Source organism: Tachypleus tridentatus, chromosome 12 (genome assembly GCF_004210375.1).
Source record: "Tachypleus tridentatus isolate NWPU-2018 chromosome 12, ASM421037v1, whole genome shotgun sequence".
Taxonomy (NCBI): Eukaryota; Metazoa; Arthropoda; class Merostomata; order Xiphosura; family Limulidae; genus Tachypleus; species Tachypleus tridentatus.
The window spans coordinates 15,897,738-15,916,341 of NC_134836.1; the positions used below are offsets into that span (position 1 = coordinate 15,897,738).

The 18,604-nt window shown below is 34.3% G+C and overlaps 1 protein-coding gene across 6 annotated transcripts in view; it reads left to right on the forward strand.

The window, feature by feature from the left end:
• LOC143234968 (nuclear transcription factor Y subunit alpha-like) overlaps window positions 1-18,133 on the forward strand; it is a 44,198-nt gene extending 26,065 nt beyond the window's left edge. For 5 of the 6 annotated variants that reach the window (XM_076472661.1, XM_076472664.1, XM_076472663.1 and 2 more), the window contains 2 exons: window positions 7,575-7,835; window positions 12,709-18,133. In XM_076472661.1, the coding sequence (XP_076328776.1) occupies window positions 7,575-7,835; window positions 12,709-12,777 (330 nt within the window). In that variant the 3' untranslated portion in view covers window positions 12,778-18,133. Of the gene's footprint in view, window positions 1-7,574; window positions 7,836-12,708 lie in introns of those variants that run through there. The other variant, XM_076472666.1, reaches the window with a different exon arrangement.
• Window positions 18,134-18,604: the final 471 nt, after the last annotated feature.

Sequence of the window (18,604 nt, forward strand, 5' to 3'; positions counted from 1 at the left end):
CTGTAGACGGGTGGCCCCCTTGGGTCAATTGGCTGGTCCACTTGGGCTAGAGTCAACCAAGTACCAGTGTTGGAAGTTCTCAACAAGTGTTGTGGACATTGTGTCTGATGCTGGTGTTTGGGTATAGTGCTCACGAAACCCTGGCGTTGCTACAATGTCCTTGCATGTCATTGTAGTGCGTCCCCTCGTAGGGCTCCATGGTGGGTGGGGTTAGTGGGTACAGAAATTTTTCTTTTTTCTTATGGATCCTCCAACAAAAAATTTAAATAAAATAGTGAAAAAACAGTCAATAAGTAAACGACCACGTCTTGAACACTCTGAGCAGCAATCTTCAACATTTGTAACATCTGTACCCCATTTTCTTATATTAAATTCTCTTTCAGAAAAACCTTTAGGGCAAATGTCTCTCTTTTTTATTCAGAAAGGACTAGAGGGACTTGCTGGCTCTCCAAAGTCAGTAAAGAAGCTTCAATCTGGAGACATATTGGTTGAAACATCCACATCCCAACACAGTGAACTCCTCTTGAATTCAAAGGCAAATGGAGATGTATCTATTGAGGTTACTTCTCATGCTACCTTGAATTCATCACGAGGAGTTATTGTTGAGAGGGATTTAAAGAATGTCCCAGAGTCGGAGATTTTTCTGGTCTCTTGACTCAAGGCGTTTCTGCAGTGAGGCACATCTCCACTCACAAAGATGGAGTTACACTGCTGACAAATATCCTTGTTTTGACATTTACATCACCATGTGCACCTGCCACCATCAAGGCAGGTTATCTAATTTGCAGGGTACAGCCGTACATTCCAAACCCTCTCCGATGTTTTCAATGTCAGAGGTTCGGCTACTCAAAGACGTCCTGTTATGGTTCCCTGACATGTGCTCATTGTGGTGGCAAGGACCACGATGCCTATGAGTGTCACACGGACCTACATTGTGTCAACTGCAATGGTTCCCACCCTTCCTGTTTTCGTTCTTGCCCAAAATGGTTGGAGGAAAAAGAGGTGCAGCATTTGAAAACGACTTATAACATTAGTTACCCTAAGGTTCAGAAATTGCTGTCTGCCACTCCATCTCGGACATATGCTGCTGCACTTCGTTCCACAACTACAGTGGGAGTGCAGACAGATCTCTCTGTGCCTCCAAGAGAATTGTTTTCAAAACAAATGAAAAGCCTTTTGACCTCCATGGTTAAAAAGGTTGATGAATCAACTTCTACACCCATCTCTGTTCCTCCCATACATTCCAACAAACCTCAAGATCCACATCCTTCAGTTTCAAATACAGGCATTTCTTCTGATACATCTTTTTCTCCCACCACAAGAGACAAAACAATTATTCGTTCGCATCCTCAGTCACTGGAATCCCCTTCCAACAACAAAGACCTGCCCAATCGACCCAGGGCAGAATCCATGGATGTTGATAAACCTCCTCCGACTAAGGACAGTAAGGAAAAAAGACATGGTCGTAAACCGAAGGGTTCTCCAGCCACTTCACCTACCCGTTCTTAAAAATTGCCACCTTGATAAAATGGAACTGTCGAGGTTTACGTTCTAATCTGGATGATATCAAAACACTGATTGCTTCCTACCATCCTGTTTGTCTTTCCTTACAAGAAATATTTCTAAAACCTGCTGATACAGTCATCATTCGGCAGTTTTCTCTGTACAGAAATGACAGGCTGTGTGATGGAGGCGTGGCACTATTGGTTTATCAGCATGTTCCCACCCTGTCTTTGTCACTCAACATACCCTTGGAGGCTGTAGCCATCCGTGTTTCCTTGGGTCATACCATCACTGTTTGTTCTCTCTACCTGTTCCCTGGAGAGACATATGAGCAATCACACTTTGATGCTCTCGTTGAACAGTTGCCGTCTCCATTTCTAATCCTAGGGGATTTTAATGGACATCATCCCCTCTAGGGAAGTGCTGTAATTGATGGGAGGGGTAGATCTGTAGAGCGTATGCTCTCTGATCACAATCTTTCTCTTTTCAATACTGGTTCTTCCACTTATTTTTATGCACCTAGTCAGTCCTTTACCGCTATTGATCTCTCGGTTTGCTCCCCTTCATTATTTTCTCATTTTTCATGGAGGATTGACAATACTCCATGAGGCAGTGATCATTTTCCTATACTTTTGAGAGAGACTGGCCGTGGTCGATGCCACCCTACCCGCGTGCCCCGGTAGAAGCTGGATCAGGCAGACTGGTTCACTTTCACTGCTCTTGCAGAACTTGATCCTGCCATCGTGAATCAGCCATCAATAGATGACTGTGTGGCAGCGGTAATGGACTGTATTATACAAGCAGCTGCTCAGTGTATTCCTAAAACCTCGACACGTTTTCCACGATATCCTCGAATGGTGGAATCCTACTTGGCAAGGAAGACTCAATAACGGGTCTGGGATACCTTCTGTAGATATCCCACACTTTCCAACTGCATCGCTTTCCAACGGGCCCATGCACATGCTAGGTAGTTAAGACGTCAAAGCCAGAAAGAATCTTGGATTAAGTTCACAACTAGCATATCTTCTACCACAAGTTCCAAGGACAGGATTCAAAAGGTCATTGGGCACTACAATTCTGTCTCCCTCTCCATCTTATTCTCTGACGGCCAAGAGTTAGCTGATGTCCAGAGCATTGCCGATACTCTAGGTAAAAACTTTTGCTGGGTATCTAGCACTTCTGCTTGTTCCTCCACCTTCTTGGCCATCAAGACTCGAGGAGAGTGTTCATCTCTTTCCTTTCGAACTGACTGTCTCTTTGACTATAGTTGTCCCTTTACACTGGTAGAACTGAAAATGGCCCTTCATCAGTCTGGTAGTACCTCTGTTGGACCAGATGATGTACACTATGACATGCTGAGCTATCTCTCTCCTGCTTCTCTTGATATTCTTCTAATTGTTTTTAACTAGATCTGGCAGGAGAATGTTTTTCCTGATGCCTGGCACCAAGCTATTATCTTACCTTTCTCTAAACCTGGGAAAGATCCCAAGATTCTTTCAAACTACCGTCCAATTGCTTTGACGAGCTCTCTCTGTAAGACCGCAGAGAGGATGGTTAATGCTCGTCTTGTTTGGTTCCTCGAATCAAACAACCTCCTCTCTCGCCCACCCAGTGTGGGTTCTGACGACAGAACTCCACCACGGACCACCTAATTCGACTTGAAACATCAATCAGAAAAGCCTTTCTCAAATGTCAACATCTTGTATCAATATTCTTTGACATTGAGAAGGTTTATGACACAACATGGAAGTATGGCATTTTGCGAGACCTCCATATATATATATATATATATATGGGTTATGTGGCCATTTACCCATGTTTATAAAAATTTTTTTAATGGACAGGAGATTTCAAGTTCGTGTGAGTTTGACACTTTCCCGTTCTTTTGTACAGGAACTTGGGGTCTCTCAGGGCTGTGTTTTGAGTGTCAAACTTTTCAGTATAAAGATAAATGCCATCACTGAACAACTCCCTCTCACTGTTGCAAATGGGCTCTATTTCGATGACTTTCACGTCTCGTGTCAGTCGTCAAACATGAGATATATTGAGTGGCAACTACAAACTGCCCTCAATCGTGTGCTGAAGTGGCTTACGGCAAACGACTTTAATTTTTCTCTCTCTAAAACCGTTTGCATGCACTTTTGCCACCAACGGGGTATCCACCCTGATCCTGAACTTCATATCGGTGAAGTTTTGCTGCCAGTGGTCCCTGAGAACAAGTTCTTGGGGCTTATCTATGATCGTAAGCTGACCTTTATACCACATTTAAAGCAGCTACGGGTCCAATGCACAAGAGGACTGAACATCCTCCGTGTCCTCTCTGCTGCCAGTTGGGGAAGGGATTGATGTTCTATGTTAAAGATATATCGTGCTCTTATTTGTTCAAAACTCTACTATGGATCAATGGTCTATGGCTCTGCCAAACCCTAGGCCTTAAAGATGCTGGACCCTATTCATCATCAAGGACTTCGACTCTGCACTGGGGCTTTTTGCACCTCCCCAGTTCAAAGCTTATACGTAGAATCTCATGAACCTTCTCTGCACCTTCGCCGTTTGCAACTGTCTTTACTATATTCTTCGAAACTTTGTTCCTTACCAAAGCATACCACCTAGGGATATTTTTTCCTTCCTCAGTGGGCCTTACTTTTTCATAACAGACGATCTACCATTGCTCCTTTTGGCCTTCGCATCCATGCGTAATTAGATGAATTGAGTATGTCCCTGAATAACATTGCAGAATCCTCTGGTCAGCCCATCCTCCCATGGTTTATTACAGCCCCCAAATGTGACCTTTCTGTAAGTCATCTGAAAAAGGCAGATACTCCTGATTGGAAGTACCATCTTTTATTTACTGAACATCTTTTGAACAATCATTCCATTCCAATTTATACGGATGGTTTCAAATCAGGTAATTCTGTGGGCTCTGCCATGGTTTGTTGCAGTTCAGTGGTTGCACGCAGAATCCCCTCTTCAGCTTCTGTGTTCACTGCTGAACTGTACACCATATCTCTTGCCCTGGATCATATTGAAGTTGAGCAGAACTTCGACTGCACTATTTATACTGACTCGCTTAGTTCTCTACTGGCCTTGGAATCACTTCACGTTGACTCACACCCTGTTCTCGCTGATATTCAAAACCGACTGGCCCATTTCTCATTAACATCTACTTCTATCCAGTTTTTCTGGATACCAGGCCATGTTGGTATTTGCAGGAACGAGCTTACAGACATGGCAGCTAAATCTATCTGCTCGGGCACTATCACCACTGTGCCTATTCCGTACATGGACTGTGGTCCTGTATTCAAGGCTCAGCTCCATGCCAGCTGGCAGTCCACTTGGAATGAGCAACGTGACAACAAGCTTTTTCAAATAAAACCCTATATTGGGCTTTTGCCGTCCAGCTTCCGTAAGGTTCAGAAGGAGGAAGTTGTTCTAACTTGATCACACATTGGTCACATTTTTTTAACTCATCGTTTTCTTTTGTCTGGAACTGATGCACCAGTGTGTAGTTTATGTAACACTCAAATTACTGTAAGTCACATTTTACTTTCTTGCCATCATTGAGAGTCATAACGATGGCACTGTTTTAAACATATTCTGTCCCAGGGTTTATCTGTAACATTGGACAGTGTTATTGGTGATGGTGACACTGTCCACTAAAGTTTTTAGTTTTTTAATGGCCATTAATCTTTTTAATCTCATTTAAGTGTTTGATATTTATTCATTACACCTTTTTAATTGTGGTTCCCTTTTCAGAGTCTCAATCTCTCTAGTTCAAATCGACATTGAAAAATGGCCAGAACATTAAATAACTCGACACCAGGACTGGAAAGGCCAACTTCAGGTGACTAACACTGCTGTTAGAACTACCAGTGAGTCGTCTTGGCGAGTAGTTATTACAGTTTTCCTGCATATCTTTTAACACTTTTATTACTTTACCTTTTGGTACTGGCCAAAATGACACTAACCCAGAACCAGGACTGGAAAGACCAACTTCAGGTGACTGATGATGGTTCTTGTACTTGCCTGTTAGTCTTCCTGGTAGGTTATGATTATTACCATTCTGCTACAGGAAGTCCTTTACAACTTTGTAGACTGGATGTCAACATTGGTTTTATGCTATTTTCTGTTTTTAATTGCTATTTTATTCCTTTGTTTCCTTTTATGAATTTTACTACATTTACTTTACTTTTACCTTTTTTACAGGACATTTGGCTAATTTTTATTACAATTTTGCTATATGTCTTTTAACACTTTTCTTATTTTACCTTTTGATAATGGCTGTTATGACAACATAACCCGAAACCACGACTGGAAAGGCCAACTTCAGGTGACTGATGGTGGTTCTTGTACTTACCTGTTAGTCTTCCTGGCGGGTTATGATCATTACCATTTTGCTAGAGAAAGTCCTTTACAACTTCTCTTACTCTGCTTTCTCTCTTAACATTGTAGACTAGGTGTCAACATTGGTTTTATGCTTTTTCTGTTTTGCAATGATGTTTTGTTTTACCTTCATTTCCTTTTATGTATTTAACTATATTTAATTTATTTTTACCTTTTTACTGGATGTTTGGCACAGATAGCCTAGCTACTTTGTGCCATAAAACACTAAATCAATCAATCTATGTCCTTATAATTCTGGGGGGAAAGTGGAAAACTCCTTGCCCATTTGATTGGCAAGTGAGGATGAATGTTCATAATTTCAGACTGGATGAGTTCTTTCCCTGTGGTTGAGTATGGCACACATGATCCTAGCACCCTGAGTTTGGGCTACTTCAGATGAAGGAGGTTTGTCCATTTTGATGTTGCTTACTTTCTTGTTCTGACTCCTGTGGTATGGAACACATCACTCTACTGCTACAAGCTGGGATCCAGCCAAAAGTATATCTATGTATAATGATGCAGTTCAATTGTCCTAGCCACCAACATAGGATGTAATGACTTAGTCCATTAATTTTTAACCCTGAGTACTAGAACCTCAGCTGTCTGGTTGGGGCTGGTCTATAGTGATGATCACACATGTACTGTTCCATCCTTGATACAGGAACTAAGTTCAGAGTGAAGAGCATACCTAGTCTAGATGCAGTGCAGTTCCCCTCACTTAGACAACTCTCTTATCTTAGTATACCCATGATATATTAAGATGCTATCTGTATGGATAATGCCCTTGCTGACTCTTCCACCTTTTTAGTGTGAGATTCTATCTTTTAATGGCAGCAGAGGTAAGTATATTTTGGAATTTAAAAGTTTCCTAAATAGAAAATATATTTCCAGTAATACTTTCCTCTGCTGACACTCTTATTCCCTTCACTGAGAGCTGGTGTTAGGGACTGGAATGGTATTAGTCTCCAAAATGTGAATGAGGTGCTTATATACAGTATCAGTATAGAGGGCACATTAATGTAAATAGAGAGTATCACAAGACATTTATTGCCAAGGGCAATTGAGTGAAGTATAAAAGACTGGAATAAGTAAGAGAAAATAAGATTAATGTGTAGATGGGCATAAGAGAAACCCTGGGAGTCAAGAAATTGCTCTAAATGTCAGCAGAGGTAAGTACTTTTGGAAGTACATTTTCAGTTTAGGAAAATGGTAACTTCCTTTTCTTTAGCTTGAGAAATTCATTAACATTTTAACTTTTTAATATATATATATATTTTATTCCTTTAAAATTATTCATTTTAGTATACAGTGTTTATACTTCAATCTTTATTCAGCATTATGTATTACAGTTTTCACTTAAGCTTGAATTTTGTTACTGATGTAGAGTGAGTTAGAAATATTGAATTTTTCATTGTAAATATATATAAAGGAATTAAAAAAGTTAAAGCTGAAGGTGATGTATTTGTCAATGGAAGTAAAACTTGAATAAAAATAGATATACATTTATGTTCTATTTTAATGCAATTGTAGTTAAAAATAGTGTAGATAAATGTTTTATTTTGGATTCTTTGGCACCATATAGTATCTCAAATGTTTTGAATATCAGTGTATTTTTTTATTTCTTTTTTCTGTTTTGGGGAAAAAAATTTCAGTTAACAACCTTTTAATTCCTTTATTAAAATTTTCAGAAATACCTTCATGAGTCCAGACACAGGCATGCTATGAACAGAGTTAGAGGGGAAGGTGGACGTTTTAACTCGGGCTCCTTTAAGAGCTGTGGACAATCACATGTTGGAAATATGGAAAATAGTGATACCAAGACATTTATGAGAAATAATGGCCTTAATAACGTATCATTAAAAATTGCTACAGAATCCCAAACCAGTCATGATTCTGATAGCAGTTCATTTAATAATGACTTATCAGCTCAGCTGGATTCCACCCTTGAGGTAAGCTGAGGACAATTTAAAATAGTTAGATAGTTCTAACTGGAATGTTACTTTTCATTTTAAAGCAGCTGCAATTACCAACTAAACATTACAATAATATTATGCAACTTTTATTCTCTGTGTAGTATACTTTTTGTTTTATAATATGCATACAAATAAAAATGCAACTAACAATTGTAATAATAACAGTGAGAAAGCTGAATTTATTTGGTGCAGACTAGGCTTTAGTGATCTTTTAAAAGTTTTTAATTATTTTAAGGTCTTGCTTGTTTTGATCTTTTTACACAATGAAAGTGATTGGAACTGATGCTTATGATTCAAACGATTGATACATAAAGTGTTGAAGGTGTTATTGATACATAAAGTGTTGAAGGTGTTATGAAATCTTGATGAGAAATGTTCTTTCCTCTTTCAATGTGGAAACCATAATGTTTCACAGAGTTACATTCAAAATTTAATTAAATAATTTTATTATCAATGTAGGTTTACAAAATTAGCATCACAATGTACTTTATAATTTGAATTTTTATTTTCTACATTTTACTTTAAGAGGAAATTTTCAACAAATTCTTAGTCTTGTGTTGTCATGTGATGTGTGTAACTTCAATAATCAAAATCAATTGTACAGTTTTAATGTCCTAAATTTGCAGTGATAGCAATATATACTGAGTGACATTAAAAATGTAACAAGTCTGCACATGTCAAGGGTGTGTACAAATTGTTTGAATGAGAACAATGCGAATGTTCTGAACTGGTCTCCATATTTGCCCGATATGAATCCCATTAAGCATCCCTGGGACATTCTGGAACAGTGTGTCCATCACCGGGACCCTACCCCCAGCTCTCTTTCTAAACCACATGCAGCACTTCTGGCTGAGTAGGACATCATCTCCTAGAGGCAGATTGACAATCTGGTGATATTTGTGCCTCGCAGGATCCAGGCTCTTCTGGCAGCGAATGGAGGACGTACCCATAATTAGTGTTCTGTACATTGAAATCATTATTAAACTGTTTGTGTGCAGTTTCTAATCAAATTTGAATATTGTGTAGTGCAAAGACATGATGATTTCATGATATGTACATTCAAAACTTATGTTTAACCTAGTGTATTAAAATTGTTTAACTGTATGTACGTTGTTGCATTTTTAATGCCTCTAAGTTTATTTTCCATTCCAATCCATGTCAGAAGCCTTTCTTATCTTTTTTTAATTTCTAAAACAGTGTTCAAAACCACATGGTCTTATTTGGTGCACATGGTTATATTCAGTAAAAAGAGCTTCTATTTTTATTACAAGCTTGCAACTGTTCTGTTTAATTTGGTAGCAGTAGATAATAGTTGAGAGGGAATGTCTGTTTTGTATGTGTGTGTTTGTGTAGGTAGAATTATTACTCGTAGTTGTAACATAATTTTTTGTTACCTTATTTGTAGCTTAGTTAGAAAGTTAGTTGAATGAAATTAAATTTGAGATATTTTATTCTATTTATTAATTTTTTATGTTCTAAAATGCACAATTGAAAGTTACATGAGTTTTTATTTGTACCAAAAATGTAGAGAAAAATCTAAACACAACCTATTTAGCTATGTGCTCAAATACACAATTCACCCTAATACAGTACGTTGCTGTGTAAGAATCTGCTAATGTTTAACCATTGAAACTACATTGATCATTAATTGAATATTTGGCAACAAATATTGCATTCAGAAAAAGAAAAGTAGTGTTTAATTTATTTCATAATTATCAAATTTTTATTCCACTGTGCATAAATGATTTAGGTAGTTAATGTTAGGGTAGAGAAAAATGGATTGTTTATAAACTCTTACTTTTATAGCCTTTAAGTAGCTATTTAGGAGTTTATGTAGGTTATACAAATTAAATATGAAACTGTAAGATAAAAAATAGTATTTCTATTCTAAGTTTGAAAATCACTTTTCACTCATATTGACTCAGTGAAGGCTTCATAAATTCACAAATATTTCTTTGATAAAAATACTTTATTAATAAAAAATCTACTTTTTTTGTGGGCAATATATTTGTAGTTTTTACTTAAAACTTGCAACATTGCATGATGATATGCTTAGCAAATTAAGAGTTATTGTTTATGTATAGCTTCATGGTTACATGAGTGGTTATGAGGTCAGTCAAATTTACTGAGATCCCTATTCATGAAGTTGTTAATACACAAGGAGAGATTTTCAATTAAAGATCAATTGTTAAAATTAAAAATTTGTTTAAAGAAAGTTTGCTGAAAGGTAAGTATTATTAAAGAACGTGTCCTTGCTGTTGCATAGATATACAGTGCTCAGTGTGAGGTATCGCTCCACATAGTTAGCAGAAAACTTGTCAAGATTTGACAACATTGGGAGCATATCCAGTACACCAAGTTATGCTTCAAGAGTTTGTAACAAAGAAATTATTTTCTATTATTTCAAGCTTACAAGTTAGACTCAAAATAAGCAACAAGCAACTCCCTATAATAAGAAGTTTTCTAATAGCTAACCAAAAGCCAGTCTGAGCCAAAAAAAATTAAGGTTTCCAGTTATTAAAATTGAAATTTACTTGTCTAAAACTACTTTGGTGTGTTATATATAAGATCAGTAATATTGACATAGCCCAGTATGAGTATAAAGTATGCTAATATAAACCTTTTATGAAAAGATTGATAGAAGTTATGCCATAAAGTAGGTAGTGACTGAGTTTTAATCTGTTTGCCAGTTGTGTGTATAAAAGTTTGTCTGTGTTTATCATATTTTCTTATGTTATAAAACTCATTTATTGTCTACTTAATTATAAAATCCTAGATGTGCAAGACCTAAAAAATACATACATATGCATCTAATTTAATAACAACAATGCCCGGCATGGCCAGATGGTTAAGGTACTTTACTTGTAGTCTGAGGGTCACAGGTTTGAATTCCTGTCACACCAAACATGCTCACCCTTTCAACTGTGGGGTCATTATAATGTGATGGTCAATCCCACTATTTATTGGTAAAAAGAGTAGCCTAAGAGTTGATGGTGGGTGGTGATGACTAGCTGCCTTCTTTCTAGTCTTACACTGCAAAATTAGGGACGGCTAGCATAGACAGCCCTAGTGTAGCTTTGGGCAAAATTTAATACAGACAAATTAACAACAACAAGAAATCTCTTGGTCCATCTTGACCATACTATGCACTAAACTAAAGATATGAAGAAAATACTGAACATAGTCCTTATCATTCAAATATTTATCAAGTCTTCTCTTAATCTCCATCATATCTGAAGGCAACCCATTTCTAAAACCTCTCAGAAAAATAAACCTGTCTTAGCTGAAGGTAACTTTGGCAAGGTAAAAGTTTATATTTATATCCCATAATCATACCATTAAGTATAAAAAAAAGTTTATGCGCCAACAGTTCTCTTTTAAACACATCAGCCAAATCCCTTCTAACTCATTGTTTTCTTTTGAAAAAAAAAAAAAAAAAACATTAGAGGTCTTAACTCTTCATGTAACCACCTTTACATTCCTGATATCAACTTAATAGCACTCCTCTGGACCATTTCCAACAATTCAATGCTTTTCCTAAGTTAAGAAGCCCAAGACTGAACACAGTACTCCAAGTGTGACTATGCTGTTTAGACTTGTATTCAATAGTTCTATATAATAATCTGAAATCCTATATGCCTTGCCATTAGCAACAATGCATTGCTTGGGTGGTTTAAGAGACTGATCAACTATAATGCCAATATCCTTTATATCCCTACCACTGTTAATGTTTCTCTTATGAAAATTATACTCATAATTTAAATGTGATATTCCCACATGCATAACTGCCTGTATTATAATTAAACGGCATCTTCTATTCATTTGTTTCATGAATAATCCAAATCCTTTTATAAACCAGCAGCATCCTTCTTGTAGCTAGAATTTTAATATTGGCAAATGTAAATAATTTATTAACGATTCTTCATCTATATCATTGAGGTATATCGTAAAGAGCAAAAGTCCTAATGCTAAGCCTTGAGGCACCCTCCTTCTGACATATTCAGTTTGACTGAGCTCCATTTATAACAAGACTGATGTGTTTTACCTGGCCAATTGTTTTTTTAACCATTGAGTCAATTATTGGCCACAACTAGAAAGAGAATTTATTTATTAAGCCTGTGACAACTTGTTAAGTGCTATCTGAAAATTTACACCCACACTCTCCTCTACATAAGCAGTACCCTCTTTAAACAGTGTTAAAAATTAGTAAAGCAAGATCTTTCCATAATGAAACCATACTGATCATTCAAGAAAATTTTAAACTTTGTTAAATAATTTGCAAAGTGTCTTTTATCAGAGTTTCAAAGAAATTTTCACACCACTGATGTAAGATTAATAGGCCTATAATTACTGAGATAATTTTTATCAACTCCCTTGAAATAAGGAGTATCATTAAGACTTCCAATCTTCTGGTGCCTTCCCACTATTTAATGACTTACAAGAAATAGCAACAAGTGGATTACAATTTAGTCTTTAATCATAGCCAGCAAAACTCAAAATCTTAATATTAGCAAAAAAATTTAAATAAGCCATTGATTTTTCCATCTTCATTTTGGCATGGATAATAATGCTTAAAATAATTTTTCCAGTTTTGTCTATTAAAGTTATATTGATTACATTTAATATTCATAAAATTAAAGAATTAGTAAAAACTAGCAAACTGATTTCTTTAGATGTGTCAGTTGTACTTTTAATCTTCTGTGCCTTAAAAACAGCACTCTTGTTTTTAACTGTAATTTATAAAATAAAATAACCTTTATTTAGTCTTGTCAGTTATATTTCAGTAGAGTTAGTTTAACTTGGCTAGAAATAATGTTGTATGTAATTTGTAAATTTGTTTTATTTTCAGAATGGAAGATCATCTATCACTGAAATAATAACAAATGATCTCATTTCTGCAACGGGAGATTCTAACTAATACAACTACAGTCAGATAATATATGGAGAAAAGAGGCAGCAGCATTCTAAAAAAAAAAAAAAAACTTATTGTACATTTATATATATATATATATATATATATATATATATATTATGGTGAGGAAAAAAATCCTCACTTCTTTTCATGCATTCATTTTCAGGTCTAGCTTTTTTATGAGAAATCATAACTAAAGAAATACTGCCACAAGAAAAGAAAGGACAAAATGACTACATTTGGACTACAAGGCCTATTCTGTAAATAAAAAGAATATTTTAATATCATTCACCTTCATCAGTGAGGGTATTTTGCAGTTTATGTAGTACTATATTAGTGTTTAGTATTTGTCTATGTTTACTCTAAGTATGTACTTCATTTTTTGTATTTCATTCAGAAATCATAAATTTTAAGTGTTATAGGGTTATTGCTATTTGTTTAATATTTAATGATTTGAAAGCTTTCTACAGGAATGAAACATAGAACATAAAGTTCAACACAGTTGCACATTTAAAGTAAGCATAACTCATATTAGGACTAATGCACTTTTCCTTGTCCAACTGAAGTGTTACTTTTCTTTGGGTAAGATTCATCATCTGAAAGAAAGCATAGTATAAGTTCTAGGGATCATTCACTGAATATGTATACAAAATGTTCAAGAATTTAAATGTTTTATATACACTTTTTTTAAACAGTTGATCTTTTAAAGAAATTAAATATTTCTGTAGCTTATACACATTTACATTAACACCTTTTTAAAGAAATTAAATATTTCTGTAGCTTATACACATTTACATTAACACATCTCCCAATATACACCCTACTAAATAAAATATTCTTCTTAACATAAAAATTGTGTGTGTAATATATATCATGTTAATTCTCATTTTTTTTGTAGTTTGCACAAGCAATATTTGAATATTTAAGAATGAGTTGTAAATGTACAATATTTAATTTAAAAAATATTCACATTGCTCAATTACAAATGGCAAAATGGTTTATATAGTGGAGACGAAACTAAAACATGGTTGAAAAATAAAAAGTAGTACAAGTACAATTAAAAAATTTTTGGTTGTCAGTTCTAAATATCTTTCTTTTGTGATATGTGACTAGTTTTAATGGTGCAATTATGATGAATGGGTTATCATTGTACTTGCATATAGTTAAGACTAAAATAAGGAATACTTAATGGCTGGTGCTATAGAAAATGTTTTTTGGAAGTATAAATTATTTGTCAAACTCATTGAAACTTGTTGAACTTTAGCTGTATATACACAAAAAAAGGTCCACTATACTTCATACTTTTGCACATTGTCCAAATGATCTAATAATAAAAATAATATATGTAAGCTATCTTGTTATATTCCTGTTCTAATACGTATTAATTGCTTGTGAATGCATTAACTATCATCATATACTTGTCACACCAGAGTACAAGAATGTTTATGTATTCAAATGAATAAATATTTTATGTTATAAATACCTTCAACATAAATTCTGCATTATCATCTTACAAGTTAAGACTAAAACTACGTTAGAAATTTAATTTAAAGTGTTATCAGTTTAAAAGTGCTTACTAATTGATCTCCATTAAGGAATTCAAATTTTATATACTATATGTATGTGACAGTGGTTAATTTAGCACAGTCACTGTATACCTTCTAGCATATAATTTTATCATATTTCAGATTGCAATAATACTTTTGAAAAAACTATTGGTGGCTGTAAAATTTCTTAAGTTCCATATCAATAATAGTTTGGAACTTAAACTCATAAATGCTTTATTTTTTATGATCATGATTGATATGATGAGAAATATTTATAAAAGTAATTTGAAGACTTGTTTATTTAGGTGAGAAAATTACAAAATTTATAAGAAAAATAAAGTGAAACATTCACCAAAATAAAATTTATTGACGAATGTGAAAATACAATTTGAGGCAACAGCACTTTATTGAGTTTTCAGTGAGAATAAAATGACTTTTAGAAAAGATAAAGCATAAAAAGTAGAACAATGCATGGCTCAAAACCTGCAGAACATGTCTTTAAGCTAAAATAGAAGAAAATTATGAGAAGTAAAACAAGTTACAAAGTTGAACATGAATAAAGATAACAAATTAGATGTACAACCACAGAAAAACGAGCACATGCATTGAGTATTGTCCAGCAAGATTAAAAGGTATTATGGAAATTTAATATAAAGGGACTGTCAATTTGGGATGTAACTTGTAAATCAAAAAGAAAGGCAACACATTTTGCTAAAAAAAGTAGTTTGATATCAAAACTTCAGTGGCCTAGCTAGTAAATGATAAAAATAAATTAAAAAACCATTGTGGGAAAGTATATATCAGATGGATAAAATTAAAGAAATGAAAAGTCTTGATTCATTCCAAGAGGTTTAATAATGCCTTATTTCAAAACAAAACATTTTTCTAGGTTACACTGGAAATAGCAAATTTAAGTCCAATTATAAAGAACGTGTTGTGTGAATACTTACTGAAGTGTCTACCTGTGTATTTTGTAGTGTCACTGTTTGTTGTATGGGAGAGATGTTCATATGAATTGTACAAGGGGGCAACCAATTTGACCAATGAATAGCATATCTTTTAAAGATCAATCATATAATATATCAAGCATGTTGAAAGGATATGAATGACTGTTGTATTTGGAATTTCCCATTAAAGCCACATCATTCACAGTGTGGTGTTGACATATTTGCAGGTGATATTTTCTTTTTTGTAACAAGATGTACTTTTGTTATTTCTCCTATCTTTCAGCTTAAGAATATATTTGTTTATCTTATACCCTATATCATGCAAAAGCCATTTTATTCTCGCAAAAATACAGTAAAGGGCTGTTGGTCAAGATGTTGTTTCCATATTTCTCAATAAACATTTCTTTATATGGTGAGTGTCTGATCTTGTTTGTTTTATGTACATGTTACAGTAATATATTTTAGTAGGCTAAACAGTTTCATTTAATAAATGCTTTGTAACACTTTGCTATTAAAAATCATAGTGAATCTTTTGACACTTAAAATACAAAATTGCTCAAATAAAAGAAAAGCCAGCATTAAATAGGAATGAGACCAAAACTGTTCATATCTGTATGATACACAAACTAGTGGATGGATGTAGTCAGTATTGGTGATATATGTATAATTCTCTAAATATCCAAACTCATTAGTGGCTGTTGTATGCAGTTATTTTCTCAATTTATGCAGTTTCTCAATAACAAATTTTTAGGATTTCTTGCTTATTTTACTCCCTTCATGTTTGATGTCAGTGTAGGTGAGACATGTATCATTCACACAGTGGTATAGTAACTTTTATTGAGAGGTTATGTAAATTTTCACTATTAGCATGAATTTTTTTATCACACCATCCTGTTCTGGCTGTCTTTTCACATATAGCTTACAGCTGATTGAATTGAAAACTTTTGTGCTGTTAGTCATTCCTACAAGATCTTGTCAAGGCTTGACTTCAGTGTTGAATTTTCCAGGATGTTATTTTCACCAGAATCTTCCTGGAACAAATTAAACTTAAAAACCTTTAAAATTTTATTTTATTATAGATATCTATTTTAATTTCTCAGTATGAAGACTCTTTCAAGGCTTGCTCTTAATACATGTTACATGATTCATGGCACGTTACCTCATTGCCTGGCCACATATCCTCGTCATCTTTCATGCCATGTTGAGACACTTGCAGTGAAATCACAAAATCTGTTATTGCTTCTGTTTAAGTTTGCATTTCTCTTTGCTTATGAAAAAATATCATCATGACATGGAATCATGAATATGCTATAACTGTTTATTCTAATTTTAATCAATACAGTAGTAGTAGTTTTTATAGATTTTCCAAGAAAGATGAACCCATGCTTAAAATTTAGGTTGATATATGCATAAAAGCTCATAATATTGTATCTCAGAACAGCTGGCATGGGTATTAACAGTTTTATTAATAAAGCAGAGAATGACGTTTTGACCTTAGGCTGACAAAAAAACACCTGAAGATGACTTAAGAAGGTCAAAACGTTGTTTTCTGTTTTATTAGTAAAAGTTTTAATACCCATACCAGCTGTCTTGAGATACATTTTTCTTCAAGTGTTTCTCATCATCATGAATCACAAGCTCGTAATTGTCTGTCGCATATAGACCACTTTAGTACTTGGTTGAAAAAGTAAACCAAAATTAAAGGTAGGTGCCGCTCATTCTCTCTGTTTATTGCTGCCATCAATTACAAGAAATGGAAGTGATAATGAAGTGTTATTAAATGAAAGTGCAGTGAGAGTGCAAAAACAACAAATGAAAAAACTCATTAAAGATAGTGTCTGTTCATCAACTGTTTTGGGTTCTCAAAATATTCAACATTCTTGGTACTTAAACAAGAACAATGTAACAATAGAATTTGAAGCTACTATTGAAAAGCACAGAAAGGTGACAAGTGGAAGAAAACAAGAAAATAGCTGCTTTAAGAGCAAGAATATTTTTGTTGCAGAAGGAAAGAAGCAAGGTTCAAACTTTGAATGATTTAAACAAAGATAAAGTATTAAGAACTCCACAAAAAGATAAACTATGGTAAAAACAGCATATATCAGTTATCTACTATTTCAATTAGATTGCTTATCTAAAAACTAAGTAGCTTAATATAATATCACTATGCAAATGAAAACAACGTGCTAGGTATGATGTCTAAACAATGTGTAATTTACATGTTGTGACATTAGGTGCACAAAATTTATGGCTGCATGGTTCTTTCATGAAATTATTCCTTTATTATTTCTTTGTCACTGTATATCCTTTAACACTACATAACATTTTCTAAAATTTAAACCTGTTTGTGACCTTCAACATGCTTTATCTTTAGGAAGATCTTCTAGTGCCTGCTTGCTTGGATTTTCTGTCCAGCATAATGACTGGTGAAACTGCAAGTATATTACATATTGATTTTCTTGTAGTGCAAACATTTAATCATAACACAGCATTCTGCTATTCTGAAATATAAATAGTTGCTGCAACAAGCACTGCACACCTGTCAGTTGTTTGCACTTTATATATGCAAAGTGGCCAGGCAGTGATGTCATTTTCCATTAGCCAGTCGCAGTGTAAATACCATTTAAGCTAGGCTTATAATTGGTGTGTAAGATGAATTGGGTTTGTAGTTCTAATATATTATATATTTAAACTTTCAAAAAATGTTATTTATTTACTATGGTAACTGCATTCGGTATCAGAATTAGATGTATGCAAATTTATTACTTTGTACGTGTAAATTCTAAAGTTCAGAAGTGCATATTTCAAAAAAGTATCTCTGTACACAAAAGTTGAGTATGTTACATTAAAAACATTTTGAAGTCTGAACTTGTTGCCATGTCTGGTAATACTTTATTTGATGACCTTGCATTTTAAACTATAGCCTTGCAGTTTAATTTCCATTAGATGATGGTAGAGTTCTGTCAATTGAAAAAATAAAAAAAACTTGCGAAAAGAAAATCCATCTTCATAATTTCAATACCGAATACAACTAGATGAACAGCTACTATGGATATATGCTTACTCTGAAACATTCAGACAAACATTTACCAATATGCGACTTTAGAAATATTGCAGGTGAGCACGTATATGTTATTAACGTTGTCGATTGGAGGTTTTCCGAAATGAAGTATGCATCACGTTTTGGCAAACGTGTTGTTACTGAACATGCAAAATTTTCGTGTGTTATGCACAATGTATGTGGTCCATTCAAAGTAATTCCTGTACAGTCAAACTTGATTTAGATTTATATATTCATTTTATATTGACTGTAATATGCCTAAACTTGTGAGTGACTTA